Source organism: Orbicella faveolata, unplaced genomic scaffold (genome assembly GCF_042242905.1).
Source record: "Orbicella faveolata isolate gen_17 unplaced genomic scaffold, um_ofav_v1 contig_15, whole genome shotgun sequence".
Lineage (NCBI taxonomy): Eukaryota > Metazoa > Cnidaria > Anthozoa > Scleractinia > Merulinidae > Orbicella > Orbicella faveolata.
In genome coordinates, this window is record NW_028301542.1 from 11,580,001 (window position 1) to 11,599,743 (window position 19,743).

At 38.2% G+C, this 19,743-nt stretch overlaps 1 protein-coding gene across 2 annotated transcripts in view; it reads right to left on the minus strand.

Annotated features, from left to right (window-relative positions):
- LOC110060684 (uncharacterized) overlaps positions 1-13,861 on the minus strand; it is a 14,830-nt gene extending 969 nt beyond the window's left edge. Inside the window, exons 1-3 of one of the 2 annotated variants that reach the window (XM_020767471.2) lie at positions 13,633-13,861; positions 2,027-2,089; positions 1,320-1,940 (exon numbers count right to left, since the gene is read on the minus strand). In XM_020767471.2, the coding sequence (XP_020623130.2) occupies positions 1,320-1,940; positions 2,027-2,089; positions 13,633-13,687 (739 nt within the window). In that variant the 5' untranslated portion in view covers positions 13,688-13,861. Of the gene's footprint in view, positions 1-1,319; positions 1,941-2,026; positions 2,093-13,632 lie in introns of both variants that reach the window. The other variant, XM_020767470.2, reaches the window with a different exon arrangement.
- Positions 13,862-19,743: the final 5,882 nt, after the last annotated feature.

Below are 19,743 nucleotides of genomic sequence, written 5' to 3' on the forward strand. Positions count from 1 at the left end.
TTTTAGAAATTTAAGAGACCAATGACTCACTATTGTAATTAAAAATGGAAAAAGCGTAGTCAGGAGATGTCATAAGTTCTGTGGGAAAAAGGTTTACCACTGATTCTTGATATTTTTCAACAGACGTTCGGCTAATGCTTAAGCCTTCATCAGTGATATGAAAGCGAAGTTCGTTGTCATACGCTATTTAAAGTAACGTAACGGGACCATGTAACTCATGCTCGCGCTATGCCTTTGTAGGCTTCTGGAAGTACGATATGATCGTCCCAGCGTTCGGGTCCAAAGTAGAGTGCCAGGCCTCGAGGAACAGTCGCTCGTGGTAATTAGCTTCGAAACCAACAACCTTGACGTTTTCAAAATTCATGTTGTGGCTGAAATGGTGAACATGGCTTGCAACTTTGGAGTTTTGGTCAAAACCTGCCTTTTTGTGCTCCGCAATTCGGGTCTTTAATGATCTTTCTGTTTGGCCATAGTACACAAAATTACACTGTGTGCAATTGACTTTGTACACTATGCCTGATTTCTGGCGGTCAGAATCGTCTCGCTCTTTGAGGCGCGGAAAAAGGCTATTGATGGTTAGTTGAGGTTTGCAAGCTATTTTGACCTTTTGTTGTTTCAAAATGCGACCTATTTTCTCGGAAACGCCCTGTACATACGGCAACACTACAAAGCCATTGAATTTGTTCTCGGCGTGTTGTTTGGTTAACGACCTCTCGCAGTTTTGAATAAAAGACGTGGGATGATTGTTATCTCGCAGAACGGCTTTGACTCGTTGCGTTTCGTCTCGTCTTCCTTTATTCGTTGACGGAATGTTGTTTGCTCTTTTCAGCAAAGTGTTGACTACGGATCTTTTGTGGCACAAAGGATGACACGAAAAGAAATCGAGATAACGGTCGGTGTGTGTCGGTTTTCTGTAAACATCCACTTGAATGTCTGTGCCGCGTCTACTTGTAATGGTGTCTAGAAAAGGTAAGCCTTGCCCATTGGTGTTTTCTAGTTCCAAAGTGAACTGTATATTTGGGTTAATTGCCGATGATTTGAGTTTTAGCCGACCTGGTTATGAAAGAAATTGAGGAAACGGCGATCTTCACATTCTCGCATCCTCCCAAATGGTGGTTTCGCATTGTTGACGATATTGTAGTTAGGCGCAACTCTATCATTTATTCAACAACATTGTTGTCGATCAGAGTAAAATCATGTTACGAGATGGAACATCCAACATTCTTAACAAGACTTCATAAGCGAGCAAATTGCAACAATTTTTAACCCCGCGATATTTTGCTCATTTATTACGTTCAATCAGTCTATTTCATTCTCACCTTCGTAATGAAATAAGGCTACCAAGTGTCTTCGTCCAGCAGGGGGGCGCATGGAGGGTAGGGCTTGCTTAAATCTTAAGCCATCAGCCTCTGCAGAAATTTTCACGTCCTTTGCTTTAAACAGGAGAGGAAGCGGTCGTCCAGATGCAAGTCCAGGCTGCGCAAAGGTATCGGTTCTGATAGTGCTTCCATAGTTGTAGCAGTTATTAAGTTCGATATGATCTTCATGGTTCCAATACGATGGACGGTACGAAGGCGCGTGACGCTTCTTGGTACTGTATAATACGGCCCCGACTTTTCCACCTTGTATTTCCTTCTGAACAATGTTGTAAATTCTTTCCGATATCATATCTTTTGGTATGCTCTTGAGTAGTAGTAGCTGTAACATTACTGTTCCCCGGCCCACGATCAGTACTTCCGGTTGCTTTTTCCCGTCTTTCACCTCTTGCACTAGAAATCCTTCGTAGCCAAGCTTTCCAGGCGCGTTTTCTGGGGCGTATTTTCGTCCACGGTGCAGACCTTTTTTTATCTCCTGGAACTTGGAATTATTGCGAAGAATCATCCACTGTGGGTCGGGAACACCAGAAAATACCTCCAAAGTCACAATTAATCCGTCCGCGTCTGAAACGAATCAACCAATTTGCTGTGTGATTTTTATTCATCCCTTACATTAACTAACACGACAAAGTCTCCTAATTCTACATTACCTGGAGGAATGTCTACTGCAGTTTCGGCCGTCTCCATGGGTTTAGCTTTAGCTGTCGTTTCTCCTGCTATAACAAAATTATTTTAAAATTAAATAACCATAAATTGAACTCCTTGCAAAATTAAACCCCGCCTGTACCTAATTCACTGTACCTCGAAGAAACTACCATTCAAATAAGTATTTCGCTTTACGTGAACAGTAAAACACTGAATCAAGAATATCTCTAGAAATATTGGAGCAGTGTTCTTCAAACTTGGCACCACAAATGTGCATCACAAAAGAAACAGAATGACACCTTCTGTGTTGTTGCCATGGCAACACTTTTGGCTCCAGTCTCTTTCTGTGAAAAACCAAATATGCCAATTTGCAACCCTTCAAAAAGGGACAGAGGGTCTTGCTCGGAATACACATGTTTCCCATGTTGTCTTAACTCTCCCCATCAGATTGTTGGGAGTAGATGATCCTTGTTTAAGATAAAATCTGGTAATGTTAGTTTTAATTAAAACAGGACCAGTGGCATAACTGTTGTCATGACGACGGCACGACAGGTGTCATTTTGTTTCTTTTGTGATGTACATTTCTGGTGCCAAGTTTAAAGTACACTGCTTTGATATTTCTAGAGATATTCTTGATTGAGTGTTGAACTGTTTTAGTGGAACCACCTGTGACGTCATCACTTATAATACAAAAACGTGAATATCTCTAAAACGAAAAAAGATATTGCAAAAAGGAAAACGCTATTCTTCTTTACCTTCAAAAGCCTTTCAAATCAGCAGCAATTATTTTTTACTTCATAGGCACTTTAATTAAAATTAATTAATTAAACAGACATTTAAGGTTACAGTATACCTTCAGATCGGCAATTTTCTTCAAATTTTGATTTTTGGTTCAAAGTAATAGTCGAAGAGTAATCTTTAATTTCTGAAAACAAAATTGAAAAACACCCAATATTGGCGGAGAAATGGAGGTTTTACGTTATGGCCGGAAGTAAAAGTTCCCTCTTGATTGACAGCCCTATAACGTGTAGGTAATCAACCGAGACTACTTTCGCGGGAATATTACTTACATGGATACCACGAATTGGCTGGCTACTCAGTTAATCAGCATTGTTAATCCAAGCTTTTTCGTATTAGGGGTAATTCTATTAAGTTATAAGTAAACATGAACCACGGAAAACTCCGTTTACCAGTTCGAAAAGCGAAGAACGAATGAAAATACATCAGTGAGTGAAGAAGAGAAAGTTGGCCTCGCGGATGAAACTATAGCCATCGTATCAAGCGGGCAAAAAGATCGAGTCAAGAGAAGAGAAAGGTTCCGTAAAAATTTGAGAACTCGACAGCGATAACAGCGATGTTTACAATGACTCTTTTGTTGAGTTCGATACCGATGAATCGTCCAACTCGTTGAGATCCATTGGAATATTATCCATGCACATTTATTCCGCCGCGCTTTCTTTTGTTTGTTCTCGTCGCCCAGCCACTCTAGCGTTCGTATCCATTTTCGTCTTCCCCATTTTGCCAGACCAGCCTCAAGAAAAACCCAGCTGCAGAAAAATTATCTCTCCGCCTTGAGCGCATTGCAAAACACAAGGGTTTTTTGGAGATTCACGCGTAAATTTCACCGCGAGTTAATGGTAGTAAATTTTCCAAGCGCTGATTGGCTCAGTGATCTGAGAACCCAGTTGAAGGCGTTTGTGGGCGGAGTTCGTTTGCGAAGCAAGAGATTTTTCTTAGCGCTGTTTTCTCGAATAACTTTTTTCGCTTGAAGCAGACATTTTAAAGAGTTACAACTCAAAGGGAATTTCTTTGATTGCCCTCAGATTTGTACAGTAGCTAGATTAACATATAAAAAACAAAAACGTGTCTGCGAATTGTTTATTTCGAAATATTTTTTCTCCGAGAGCGATTTTTGTACGATCACTTCTCATTTTTCAAATCCTATTTCGAAAATGTTCTGTAACGTTTTACTGCAATTGAATATGGCAAAACGCAGACACGCTTTTTTAGCGCTTTTTGTCCCGAAACCGAAGAAGAAAATAAATTGGCGAAAAACAAAATTCGCTTTGACTTGTAGCTTCCAAAAGGTAATTAGGACGCTTTCATTTAGTCGCCGTGAAAAAATCGGCAATTCATTTTATTTCAAAATTTTTGGTATGGTTTGATGGCCGGCTCTATAAGCTTTAATTTGATATAGGGGTTTAGGTATCTACAGCTTAAACCGGACGCGCTACATCGCTTGGACGCGAGAAACCCCTGAAGGTATACGGTAACCTTAAGTTTAGAGCTTAGCGTATTAGGGCCATAGGGCCATAGTGCCATAGTGCCATAGTGCCTCAGCGGCAGGCAGACCCCAAAACCATCCCAATAGTGCACTCTGCATTAAAAAATTGAAAATGTGTCTTTTTCTGGAACTTGGTTGGTTACAAGAGCAGCCACCAGGAATGTACCTATACTCTGTTATGGCTCAGCGACGCAGAAAAATGACATCTCATTTTGTCAATTGGCGTCAAGCAAAAATATTTAACGAAAAATGCTTTATTGCGCACATGGAGACACCACAAAAAACTGTAATCCTCACTTACATTATTCAAGATCAGTTCTGTAGGTAACCAAAGTAAACTGCACTACTGTTTTAGTTTCTCTAGCACTATATTTTCTTTATCTCTTCGCATTTGCTATCCTTTTTTTCTTCTTAGTATTATTTAGTATATGATTGTTATTGTTATTGTTATTGTTATTCTTATTCTTATTGTTATTGTTATTCTTATTCTTATTCTTATTCTTATTCTTATTCTTATTCTTATTCTTATTCTTATTCTTATTCTTATTCTTATTGTTGTCATTGGCACTGTCATTGTCACTGTTATTGTCATTGACACTGTCATTGTCATTGTCATTGTCTGGTGAAATAGTAAGTAGCATTTTAACAAGAAGGGATAAAACCTCGAAAGGGAGGTTGCTACTGTTCAGTACATTGTAAGCTCTTCTAAGCAGAATTTCTCAGCAATAAAAGACTTGAATACCCCTGTATAAAATGTAGTGATATCGAGTTAATTTGATGCCTAACTATTCACATACCATGTCAGTTTAATCTTGTTCGCGCTGTTAACGGATCACCTCGAAGTGTTTGTATATATACTGAGATCATATTGAGTGATCTTGAGTTCATACAGCCCTGTCCTGTGCACTGGAATGTTAAGTTAATTTGGTGCCCGATACCTGGGACTGAGTTTCATTCTTCTTAACTCGCTTTATCTAAAATGTAAAAGCTTTCAACGGGTAACTGCGAAGTGCATCTAACTAAATTAAGAGTTAATACACCCTATACTGTAAACTAAATAGAATGAAATATACGAACAAAATCAGTAATGGTTGCGGCCCCATTTGAAAATGTGCACTTTTGATTCCCAGTGTTAACAGTTGTAAAACCCATTGCTACCGATGTACGTTGGAACTGTTTGCTTTACATCAATATACAAAAAGCAGGAAGCACGATGTAATGAAGAAAACGTGAATTTATGGATAAATATGGTTAATCTAATTAACTGATTTGGAACTTATTGGAAACTTCTTTGCTTACCCTCTTTACCCTCAGCAAGTCCTTGACGAAAAAGGAGAGTGCAACCCAGTACAAGCGTAAAGCACCATCGAGCCATAGTATCTGAGTGACTGTGCATGACAAGTAATTGTCAGCAATGCTCTTTTCTACAGTTAATATGACAAAAGATGTGGTCATTTCATATGATGTAGGAATTTGCGAAAACGACTTTGTCATGGCACCTAAAAGGTTTTAAGACACGAACCTGTTATGAGTGTTACGGTTCAACAGATGTCATTGAATTTTGACTCATCCGTTGATTGACAGTAGTAACTGACGATTAAAGTAGCTCTTTAAAAGACGTTAAAATATATTTTACTCTTTATAAAACTGACGGAGAGGGTTTGAGAGTTTGCTGCAGTGTTCTGCCAAACTTATATCAGACTCTCTGAAATGATCTGAATGAAATGATCAGTTATTCAAAACCTCGTTCATTGTCAGGGTGCTGTAATGTGAAAGAGAAGGGTACTTCTTTTCGAAGTTTGTTACGTTTACGTTACGTTTACTATTCAGGAGTACACAGAGGACAATCGGTAAGTATGTTTTTTTCACCCTTTATATTCGTTTCTTACTTAGTTTCTACTTCAATTGTTGTTAGCTTTTTCTTTATTTTCTCCGTAAATATTGGCGGCGGCAGTAGGTTTAAAATGTTTCCCCAAAATGGCACATTTTACCAGAATCTACGTGCGTTTTGTCGCACGTCACGAAAGTAAACCATACTGATACCAAAATATACTTTTACAGTAAAGTTTAACGGTTAGTGCTTACACGTACAGAGCAAGGCCATTCCCTGGAAAAAAAAAACTACCATAGTTTTAACCACAATCAAAACACAGTTTCGTTCTTGTAAAGTTTGTAATGGCAATTGAACAAACGCTTTTGAAAGCGTAGACAACAATAGCTTTGGTCACCAGATATTTCACCAGCTTATACAAACATAAACCTGTTAAACCTATCTAAAGCTAAAACTAGCCATTTGTTTCCTTTAAGTGTGAAAGTTTCCAAGACGATCTTTCATATAACGAAAACAATATGACAATCAACGATTAAAAATGTATTTCTATGATCGAAGAAATACATTGACACATTTCTTAGTTCCACCGGAGGTTAACGAAGTTTTCCCGCGTAATGGTACATGTAAATGTTTACTAACACACGCAAGACTTTGATTTGAATAGAAAGCCTTGAAGTATTTCCTAGCTTTGTGCTCAAGAAGGTATTTAAGGGTTGATAACTGAACGCCTCGAATTACAGCCCTAAGGACGTGCTCCCCATGTTTCCAATCAGCCGTATGGATATCTCAATGCCCACGTGCTAGATTTGAAGGACTTTCTGAGGGTAAGCAAAACTGGGATGGAACAAATTTCTTTAAGTAAGTACAATGTACTCCATTAACTCGTACTCATTTAATTCAGTTCAACTTCCTCCAGCTTTTGCTGTGTATTCAGCCAAATACATCTCTGGATTGTGCATTTTTGTAGTCAAGCATACTGTATATATTATATATAGTTCTCCAAAATTTCTCATTGCATACTAGTGGTGTACGGTATGATATACTTCTGTGATAGTTACTATTGTGCCTTTAACCGTACCACTGCCTACAGAACAAGCAGCTTCATTTGCGTGACCATAAATTCATACAGAATAGCAAAAGTATGCAACTTGACAAAAAAAGAGATAACCGTCATTCAAAGCAGTATGTGCACAGCAGGGGTGAAAAAGTCCTAACTTTCTGACTTAAAATACGACTTTGCGAAAATATTGAGTTGATTTACTAGCCAACTTGTACTATTCTAGCGACATGATCCATATGCTCAAAACCAGAATACACGAGCTTTCAATATTAAATGACTGGGTACCATTGTTAATTTAAAAAGGGTAAAAAAACCTCGTTTTCTGCGATATAAAAATCAATTTCTCTATTTGTCGTCTAGATTAGATTTAAATGATCGTGATCGATGATAAACATTTCTGAGGTTTTGTAATCCGACTCTGTTTTTCCTGTTCTGAATTTTCAGTGGCTTTAGTCCACCTTCATCAGAGTTGCAATCTTAAGATTGCTGTCGTTCTAACACTTAGCGTAACAGTTATTGGCATCATTGTAGACCTGACTACAGTAAAAACTCCCACATGAAAACGTCGGAGGATTTTATAGCAAGATACGATTTAACATACGTTTCGCCATGTTGGCATGAAATAAGATACAAGGTGACTGCATATACAGTACAAAATTGTTGCCTCCTGTACAGTGCTTGGTGCGAAACAGTGGCAAGTTCCCTTTAGTTGATGAAGATACTTCCTCACATAGTGTCTCAAAAGTCGCTCAGCTTTTACTAAATCAAATCGTTAACAAAAATAACATTAACGTGACGGTGGCAGCATACGTGAAAATGAAAGAAGTTAAAATAACAAAAAAAAGGGTGATAGGTAGGTATATTGAAGGAAGATTTTTAAATGACGAAATTTCAAAGAATCCGCCGGCAACGTAGGTTAATATACTTTTCAGTAATATCCTGTTCTGGGTATTACCTACTGGCAAGTTTAGCTATTACCCATTTGTGCCATGTCGTTTAATAAAGTAACAAGGTAGCCTATAAAAGCTTACTCGTTTTCAATAGGTCTGGGTGACAAAAAAACAATGCCAACAAAAGGTTGGAGGATATACCAATCCCTTTCAGTGACGTCAAGAACATTATGGAAGAGATTCAATTTGAAGATGAACTAACACGGTCACGATGTCGAGGATGGCTTGTTCTTCCATCACGAAGATATCCGCAGGCTGACATTTTATTTCCTGGCTGTGAATTTGACTGCAGATTTACCATCCGTGGACGAACAGGTGAAGTTTGATGTGATTTATTGTATTAAAATGTCCTTGCATGGATTAAAATCCTGTCTATACCCCCTTTTGGTGTAATTAACAATTATTCGACGACCAAGCGTTGGATATGAGATGGCAGAGAGCCAATGAGGCGCGTAGCGCCGAGTTGGCTACAATCGTCTTATATCCAACAAACACGAGTGGAATAATTGTTTTATTAGCAACGCCTTCAAACATAGAAAACTAAACTAAAATAAAAATAACGTCTCAGAAAATCGCGCGTACGGTTCCCATATTTGCAGAGCATGGTATAATGGCTCATATACCATGAATACTCTCGAATTGCATTACCCAATGATCCAGTTTTCAATAATTTGATATCTGCCATTATAAGGTTTTATAATAAAGTTTCCATATAACGCGCACTCTGATTGGCTGAAATAGCGTCCTTTATCAGAGATTAGACCACGGGTTGATGACGGTAAGTTGACTTTCAAATTTTTGCTTCGGAATTTTGACAAATTTGACCCAAATTAAACATCCCCTGTGACTCAGATAAACGCAATGGAAACAAGCTATCTGTCTGCAGTAAATAAGGCTCACAGAGACCATTGTTAGCAACAGTAGTGTTAAAACTGTACTAAAATAACAAGTTTTGCTAGATTCCCGCCGACGAATCACGTAGCGAAATAAACAGATTCTCAACCTAAACAGTGCTTCGATAAAAGACATTATATTTGTTACGAAGGCAGAAATTATATTTAAGAAGTAAAGCAGCGATACAAAACATGAGAAGCTTTATTTTTGTGAAAATGCTCAATTGCTCAAACAACACTTACATGCAGCGTAATAACGCACGTTCTCCGGTCATCTCAGCGAAGTGAACCGACGAGTGGTCAGTGCAAAGCTTGCTCTGATATTCTCTTCTGTGCTCGGAGTAGAACCAGTGGGAGCCGTTTAGTCTTTCTAACTTTTACGCTAGTTCGGGCAATCTTGCTGCATGCGGCTACAAGCCGTAGATAACTGTATAGCTCCTTTTAAATTCAACTCGGCATTTCGCACTTTCATCCGCAAGCTTTGATCTCCGCGTTTCATAATTCCAAAGGCAAAGTGCACGTTTTCGTTGGCCACAATACGGCCGGATTCCTCTGGACTACATTGTATCAACCTTTACCTGTCGTTAGATCCGTATTTAAAAAATAACTTAAAAGCGAACTTTGAAGGCATCGTTCTTCTCTCGAAAGCCGCTCAAACTACTCGAAACTGAAAGCTTAGCTGAAGTCCAGTTTGTGATTGACAGCTGTCGCTTCGTTAGCCAATCAAATTATTTGAGCAATTCTAACAAGGATTGTGATTGGCTTATTTTAGCGTGCTTTATCAGAGAACAGTGCACGGCTGACGCCACTTTTGCTCGTTTGGAAAATAAAGTTTGGTTCGAAAATTCAGCCGAATGCGTGGGGAAATTATCCGATTCTTTATCATAAAACAAATAAAGAAACCTCGACTGTGCTCTGTTCTGTTGTAAAGCACTTAGGAAGGTTAAACATATCACTAGGAGATCTGTAGCATAACACCCAGGCAGAGATATTGACAAAATTTTATACGGGGCTTCACTAAATCGTTGCCTGTATCATTTCTGACAGACAAGGTAACTCTTTCCTACATCTGTCATAGAAAATGGTGTTTCTTTGACACACTGGATCCCTCCTCAATACTGCTCACTTCAGTAAGCCTTTAAAACACTTAAATGAATCACTCCTGTTTGGTGCTTCTGTTCCATATACTTTAAAAGATCCTTTTACTAAACTCCGGCTTTAGCTAGTCATGACATCCAAACTTTTTATGTAATACCAGCTATGGAAAAGACACTTCTTGCCTGCGGAGCTTCCTTGTACAGTTCACTATAAAGAGTATTTCCAACCCTCCCCGAATCAAGCAATAATAGTGTAGATAGTCTCGCCTAATAACACGTTTTGACCAATGATGTTGGACCTAAGGGTACAGCCGTTTTTAACCCCAAGATTGCGTGAGCAATCTGCAGGGTTTTAGTTGTGGTGAAGATTATGTTAATTAAATGCAAATGATGTCCTTCCATCATCCGTAAACTTTTCGGAGTAATTCTGCTGACCAGTAGATGAAGCTCCTGAAATCACTGTATTAGTCAATATTGCAGGCACATGTTTGTTTTACATTTCGAGGTCAAGGTCTATATGACTGCGATTTGTGCACTAAAAATGGAAACTTGTTTTGTTTGCTTTCTGGGTACAGTTCATTTGACATTTCTATTACAATTCTAATCTTGAATTAACAGTTAACAGCAAATAAGACCAAATTTTGGCTTTTTTATTACGCATTGGGAACGTTTTTGATGACTGAGGTGAAGTTGCTGGATGAAAATTTCTCAGGATTACACCAGATTATAAGTTTCAACCGCGGGCGTCAGTGGACTCCACCGCGAGAATATCTTGAACTTATGGAAACTCTCCATGTTACGCAAATAACAGTGAAGAAACATAAGTCGCATTGGACGACGAATCTCTCATAGCGGGAGCGAGGAGAACTAGCTAGAACTCCGCGAATTGAAATCCAATGCGAACATTAAAATTTTGCCCACAGGCAAAAATTTTTGGACTTGTTCAAGCTGATACGCTTTGACACTCGACTAAGCTGATGAGCTATATATGTCTATTTATAGTAGATTCAATCATCGCAACACGATCGCATGTGTACAGTTTGATTTTGAGGTCATTTGAATCAGCAAAAAGATCGATTTGCTCTACAATTGTACGGTGAATTTAACAGGAAAAAAGTTCAAATAGGACCCCACTGTTCAATGTGTCCTAGCGACACTAGAAGTCGGCATCCGAGAAGTTTGTAGTTTAAGAGACTATATGTCGCATATTTGTTAGCTAATTCGCATATTTGCTAGCGAATTTGAGATAAGACTGAGCCATTGTACCACTCATTAAACCATTTGTTTTCCGACGTTTTCGCTGCCGTTGTGGTCTAAAAGTGACGAGGTCGGTGACGTATCAGTGTTCTGGAGAGTCAGCCATTTTCAATTTTAAAGGGAAAAATTGCGAATGAAACGAGCCGAGAGAAGATCAAGGTAAGAGAGTGAATACCCCATATTTGCCTTACACCCAAGGTACATGTAATCCCTCATTAGTTATTTTTAGACAATGTACCCAGTTCGTCCACGCATGCTACTCGCGCGTTGCGTGGATGTTTTCAGGGAAGATTTATTTATCTGTCGCTTGGTTTTAAAGCGAAGTTTTAACGCTGTGGGGATGCCATCCTTTATTTAAATATCAAAGAAGCAAAGGAGCTTCTACCCTAATGAGCTATGTTTTAACACATTTCGCAACTTTAATAGGAGTTTAAATACGAGACTGATGTCTCCTGCCCGAACAATAATAAACTTAATGAAATGAATGAGCAGAAATGAACAGCCAAACGAGTTCAAAGCCCAACTAACGTCCGAACACAACCCAACCGAACAAACGTAAGGTCGAAAGTGCAGACACTCACCGTCCAAACAACAAGAGGGAGCTTGAGCAACAACGACAACAACGCCAAAGACAACGTCGAATAAATAACGACTTTATATTCAACCGAAGAATCTCGCAAGAATTGAGATTCATTCAGTTTGCCTATCACTGTCAGAAATATCCAAACAGAAGATGTAAGACAGCGTCAAAATTCGAAAAATAAATTTTAAAAATTGGCCGTCATACTTCACGTTCTCGTGAATACGCAGAAAGTGATCATTCCATATTGCTGTTTTTTCCTCAAAAACCAACATTTCCAAATTGCAATTCGATCCTAGAATGCGCGGGCATGCATTTCTGAACGAGTTCTTGTGAACTCCTTGGGGCTCCGTAAGTAAACAAATGACATATTTACACTTCTTTCTTTCTTTCTTTCTTTCTTTCTTTCTTTCTTTCTTTATTCATTTATTTACATAAAGAACGGCAAAAAAATGAACAAAGAATTATAACTATAATTGGACTAGTTGCCGTTGTGGTTTACTTATTTTTAAACTCTGTAAACCGAATGAACGGTAAAAGAATAAACAGCCAAACAAGCACAAAGCAAACGAAAGCCCAGCGGAATGAAAAGGCTGGGAGTGCAGAAAACATCCTTGCTATGAAACGTCTTTTGAAAACCAAAACATATAAAGTGACTTCATCACATTTCCCGCCATTTCGCCTCAGGTAACTGCAAGAAAGTCGCTTGGGCTGTGCACGCATCACGAGGTTATCGTTTTCCACTCCGGTGCAGTCAGCCAGAAAATTCTGTTCCATTCGTCCCGGGAAATTTCGGGAAGTTCAAACCGGAATTTTCGGTCCAATAGAAAGCGCCCTCTGTATCAGATTTTTGTTAATAGACCTTTCAGGTCAGGGTGGACAAGAACAGAGCAAATGTATGAAAATGTCCACCCTAATCTCGTTCTGGAACTATTGTCCGAGCGCACTGAACTGGAATGCGGGAAAGGTCTATTGGAGTTTTCAGTTGTGCACTGCTTGCTACCTGATGACCCACTCTATCATTTGCTGGGTTGCTCAGAGAAGAAAAACAATAAATATTCTTGGCCTCATCCTTGACAATATTTCGTTTCCTAAAGACAACTGCCATTTGTCGACTTGTTTAAAAAGTACAAACTAATAGCTCTTTTGTTTATTTTTTTACTTGATTTTATCAATACATTTTTAACTGAAAGGCTAATTACTGTAGCGGCGAGAAAAAGGCCTAATAACTAAATAACGACGTACACATTCGGGAAACTGTAAATAGCTCCATGCTTAAATAGCCGCACCTTAAAATACTTACGGAAATAAATTCATTGCATTGCATTGCTAATTTTAATTATCTTAACTTTTGAGAGGAAACAATACAAACAAGGATCGTTACGAGACCAACGACTGATTTCACCCAATTTCACCCATAATCGTTTTGTATTAGGCGCGCAATGAAAAGATTCTATAAAACTATTGCCGCGACTCAGTGGTTTGAATAAGATGCTATTCCTTAGGAGGTTAAGGTGAACATTCTGAATCATTGAGCATTTGCCTGTTTTTGATCAATACTGGAAGGATGCCGAGAGACCTTAAACCAGATTGTTCATTTGTTAAAATAGGGGCAGAGAGCAACTGAACACAGAGAAACAAACTAAGCAATGTACAAACCATTTGTGGAGGAGTACGTCAACGCAGATAACAGCAAAATTACCAAGATGTTCATCTTGCTTGTTCTGGATTCACCCTCAAAAGAAAGTAGGAAGAGAAAAGTAGGAAGACTGTTGGTTTATATAGTTTACTCACTCACTCGACTTATAATAACGATGCACTTTTAGCGAAACACTAGAACTCAGTTAAACAATACACTTTCACTGCTAAAACTTTGTAAACTTTAAGCTGACATTTTGGCAAGAATGAACTCATGTATTTCATATTTTTCCGCCTTTTTAGATATGTGCTCAATCATTGTTTATACAGCCTTTAAAATTTAAAATGGCACATAAAGGAAATAAAATGTAAATCACTCAGTGTAGGCAGCTATCTAAATGGAGGTCTATCTAGCAATTATCCTATGTACTTTACTTGGCTTGTTTACTCCTGGCACTAGCTTTTAGAAAACTGTATTCAACATACGGACACGCAACCAGTGGTACCTTTTGATACGTCTCAGCTGAGTTGTCGTAAGTAAATTAAACAGCAGAGTTTCTGCGTTGTGTCCTAAAGTACTTCTCCTACACCTGCTTGTATACTAGAGCGACTTTCACATGCTCATTCGTAGAATATCTAGAATAAAGTTAATTGGTTAAGTCATCTGATCCTGATTGTGATTGAAGCAGAGTGTTCTATATAAGAGTCTTTATGGGTGCTAGAACCTTTTCATGCGCGGCCCCCTTTTTCGGTCAAGTCTTAATACTAACACAAGCGGTTTTTTCGAGGCTTCACTCCTCGGGATGTCGGGCAAGTTGTTGGTCTGCGGGCGTCCCGACTTTTGCCTAGTAAGCGGAGAAAAAATCTTCGGTATCCAAGGTACCGAGGCTTCGAGCAATAGAACCATTCTGATTTCCCCCACCAATACGAAGTGCAATATTTTAATTAGGTGGAGGGTAGTATGTTTTTTCTGCATGTGCACATGAATACACGAAATAAAGTTGATCGAGCTCTTAACTTGTATTGTCAGAAAACGTATGTCCAATACCAAGATAAAAGCATAGCTACACATTTGAATACACTTTAAGTACACAGCTCTGATGTTTGTTTAACTGGAGACTGGAGATAGGCGCCGACCTGATGGGCCACCAGGCTTTAGCGCAGGCTTTACCGTAAGTGTTTATTTATTTTTTTTTAATTTTATGGGTTGAATGAACATTACCACCTTTGAAAAATAATGCGCAGCACGTTCGCGCAAAAAAAGCTTTCTAAAAATTCAACAGGTGGACCATTGGGGATTTTCTTTTTCGTCAACAACAGCATTTTAACACTGGCTCTGGTTTAAATTGTGTCGCCTACAAAGCTCTAAGAACCATTAGCTAATTAAAACACATAAACTCGCTGAAAAGGTTTTACTAACTGTAAATGTTACATATACCCAGAAATGTCTAAATTCATTTCTTAAATCGATAAAATTTTCTTTTTTTTTTACCTTAAAGCTGCTTAAGTGCCCGAAATGTTTCTAGATATATGTCAAGAAAGATGAAAGGTTTAAATAGGGAAAAGCATAACTTTATGTAAACGCAAACTTAACAGTTGCGACTAACTCACATAATACTTTCAAAACATTAAAACAGCAAAAAGGATAAAATCCGAAATCAAATCGTACTGCACTTGTTTTTTCATTCATTGTACGGAGCAAATACAAAAACGTAAATATCTCTAAAACGAAAACAGATATTCCAAAACGAAAAACGGCATTCTTCTTTACTTTGGAAAACCTTTCAAATAAGCAGCAATTAGTTTTTACTTCATAGGCACTTTAAAAATGTCATGTATTAATGAATTTTAAAGTGAAGACAAACAAAAAAGCCATTGGTTTGTACGTTGTAAGCAAGTTGACAAATGGCAAACGACATACTGATAGGGATGTTTCTGACGCCAAGAATATTTGTTCGTTTCTTTTCTGAGCAATCTAGCAAATGATAGAGTGGGCGTAGATAGCCAGCAGTGCACAAAAACTCCAAATGTATAAAAGTAGACAAATCATTTTTATGTTCATACATTTTGTCTCGCTCTCCTCACCTTCCCCTGTAATAAAAGTCAATCTCTTACCTAAATGTGGTGTACAGTGGCAGGTAGTACTTCATCCTTTTCCAAAAAAAAGGGGGGAGAGAGCGTGGAAATAAACTACAACAACAACAATCTTTGTTTCTGTACTCTATGAAATTTACAAATGTAAGAAGGAAAAAGAAAAATTAGTTTAGATTGCCATGTTTTCCGTCATATAATGTTCAAGCTAGGTACACTTTTCGTCTCAACAATTATTTCTTACATTATGCTAATTTTGGGAGGGATTTATCTTCAGAATCTTTCTGAAGTCTCAGGATTTGCGAGCATGAAAAATAATATTACATAATTCAGACCACAGAGATACTTCCCGGCTAAACCCGAAAAATAATCTCGGACGACAGTAGAACATTCGTTGCCATCCATTTATAATTTATTTTGCAATATTAACTTCCCTATGACGGTGTGCAAAGCATGAAGACTCCCGCTCTTCAGAAATAATGCAAGATCATTTATAGCTTGTGTCCACACGAAGTCGTTCGAGCTGTGCATTACTCCAGCTCCACTGAGTCCGTTAAATGGCACCACGGTCGAACGTCTAAACAGATCCACAAATGTAAAACATTTCCATCCAAAAAATTGAGTAAATCGTGTCAAATTCATCACTTGAGTAAACTCACAGGCGGCCTATGCTCACAATGTCAGGCGTTTTTTTTTTTTTTTTTTCCCTTATGGATTTTTGGTTTTCGACACCAAAAATCCATCTTCGGATCGAACTGAATAGTGAGATTACAATAGAAAAGACAACAAGGCATTGAGGTAAGTCGATTTTGTTGCCAAAATGTTACAATTTCAGCTATAACGTCGACTACCGTTTTCCCCCATACAAAACTTTATAAATTGTGAAATTGTTAAATTGTTAAAACACATTGGTATCTTATGTAAGAGACTTGTTCAGTGATAAATTGTTTATTAAGCAATTTAGAGACAGTACAGTGCTTAAGAACACTGTAGTTGGTAATTAGTTATTACTCGTTATCTCATTAGCAGATGAAATTCGAGTTTGAAGACCTGATCACCTTTCAAAGTAGTTTTTGTTGCCAGGATGTCGTAAGCTGTAGCAATGCGATGTAGACTAAGGCAGTATTCCAATGTCCAGGAGGACATCTCATTTTAGAGTGGGAGTAGGAAGGGGTTGCCCCACCCCATACCCAGTCAGTCAAGTGATAAGTAGAAACTGGTCGACAACGAGGTCGAGAGACCGTAGAGAAAATGAAACGGTTGGACAAGACTATGTTTTCACTGTGTCCAATTTTTTTTGTGGAAACGAAGGCTAAGACGTGCTTGTGGCGGGAAATTTGTAGCACACGGGAGTGAGGTCCCTATCTGATCTCTGGTTTTATACACTGGACTGACGATCGATGTTTAGCTTGTCATCCTGTAACAAACTCACGCTCAATTCTTTAAATTTGTCAAAAGTATCGGACTGCCGGTCATTTAGTGTTTTGAAAACCGTGATCCGGCAGTCGGCCTGAAAAAGATTTAAACATGGTCACGGTCTTCGAGCCCAGTGTAAACCAACGGTTAGACCTGCGATATATAAGGCTCTTCTGGATCGCTTGGCAGTTCTTAACCGACATATGATAGTTTGAATTGGATGTGTTCCTTCGTTTTCATCTGAATTTCTTTCCGCGGCAAAAGTATGCATAATTTATCACCGGCGCCAGACCATATCGGTCGAGCTCTCTGAAGACCCGGATTTAGAAGAACATGATTCGAAACATGAATAATAGGATCGTAGTTCGCGTCTTTTTTCTTTTTTTACTCTTGTGCGAACGTTCAGCGAAACGTGACGTACACGGCCGACATATACTATTACACAACGACCGAATTTGAATACGCGAAACGTGACTCTCGCCTTGCAATTGCGCAACATATGGAGGCGTTGAATTTATAAAGTTTTGTATGGGGGAAAACGGTAGTCGACGTTATAGCTGAAATTGTAACATTTTGGCAACAAAATCGACTTACCTCAATGCCTTGTTGTCTTTTCTATTGTAATCTCACTATTCAGTTCGATCCGAAGATGGATTTTTGGTGTCGAAAACCAAAAATCCATAAGGGAAAAAAAAAAAAAAAAACGCCTGACATTGTGAGCATAGGCCGCCTGTGAGTTTACTCAAGTGATGAATTTGACACGATTTACTCAATTTTTTGGATGGAAATGTTTTACATTTGTGGATCTGTTTAGACGTTCGACCGTGGTGCCATTTAACGGACTCAGTGGAGCTGGAGTAATGCACAGCTCGAACGACTTCGTGTGGACACAAGCTATAAATGATCTTGCATTATTTCTGAAGAGCGGGAGTCTTCATGCTTTGCACACCGTCATAGGGAAGTTAATATTGCAAAATAAATTATAAATGGATGGCAACGAATGTTCTACTGTCGTCCGAGATTATTTTTCGGGTTTAGCCGGGAAGTATCTCTGTGGTCTGAATTATGTAATATTATTTTTCATGCTCGCAAATCCTGAGACTTCAGAAAGATTCTGAAGATAAATCCCTCCCAAAATTAGCATAATGTAAGAAATAATTGTTGAGACGAAAAGTGTACCTAGCTTGAACATTATATGACGGAAAACATGGCAATCTAAACTAATTTTTCTTTTTCCTTCTTACATTTGTAAATTTCATAGAGTACAGAAACAAAGATTGTTGTTGTTGTAGTTTATTTCCACGCTCTCTCCCCCCTTTTTTTTGGAAAAGGATGAAGTACTACCTGCCACTGTACACCACATTTAGGTAAGAGATTGACTTTTATTACAGGGGAAGGTGAGGAGAGCGAGACAAAATGTATGAACATAAAAATGATTTGTCTACTTTTATACATTTGGAGTTTTTGTGCACTGCTGGCTATCTACGCCCACTCTATCATTTGCTAGATTGCTCAGAAAAGAAACGAACAAATATTCTTGGCGTCAGAAACATCCCTATCAGTATGTCGTTTGCCATTTGTCAACTTGCTTACAACGTACAAACCAATGGCTTTTTTGTTTGTCTTCACTTTAAAATTCATTAATACATGACATTTTTAAAGTGCCTATGAAGTAAAAACTAATTGCTGCTTATTTGAAAGGTTTTCCAAAGTAAAGAAGAATGCCGTTTTTCGTTTTGGAATATCTGTTTTCGTTTTAGAGATATTTACGTTTTTGTATTTGCTCCGTACAATGAATGAAAAAACAAGTGCAGTACGATTTGATTTCGGATTTTATCCTTTTTGCTGTTTTAATGTTTTGAAAGTATTATGTGAGTTAGTCGCAACTGTTAAGTTTGCGTTTACATAAAGTTATGCTTTTCCCTATTTAAACCTTTCATCTTTCTTGACATATATCTAGAAACATTTCGGGCACTTAAGCAGCTTTAAGGTAAAAAAAAAAGAAAATTTTATCGATTTAAGAAATGAATTTAGACATTTCTGGGTATATGTAACATTTACAGTTAGTAAAACCTTTTCAGCGAGTTTATGTGTTTTAATTAGCTAATGGTTCTTAGAGCTTTGTAGGCGACACAATTTAAACCAGAGCCAGTGTTAAAATGCTGTTGTTGACGAAAAAGAAAATCCCCAATGGTCCACCTGTTGAATTTTTAGAAAGCTTTTTTTGCGCGAACGTGCTGCGCATTATTTTTCAAAGGTGGTAATGTTCATTCAACCCATAAAATTAAAAAAAAATAAATAAACACTTACGGTAAAGCCTGCGCTAAAGCCTGGTGGCCCATCAGGTCGGCGCCTATCTCCAGTCTCCAGTTAAACAAACATCAGAGCTGTGTACTTAAAGTGTATTCAAATGTGTAGCTATGCTTTTATCTTGGTATTGGACATACGTTTTCTGACAATACAAGTTAAGAGCTCGATCAACTTTATTTCGTGTATTCATGTGCACATGCAGAAAAAACATACTACCCTCCACCTAATTAAAATATTGCACTTCGTATTGGTGGGGGAAATCAGAATGGTTCTATTGCTCGAAGCCTCGGTACCTTGGATACCGAAGATTTTTTC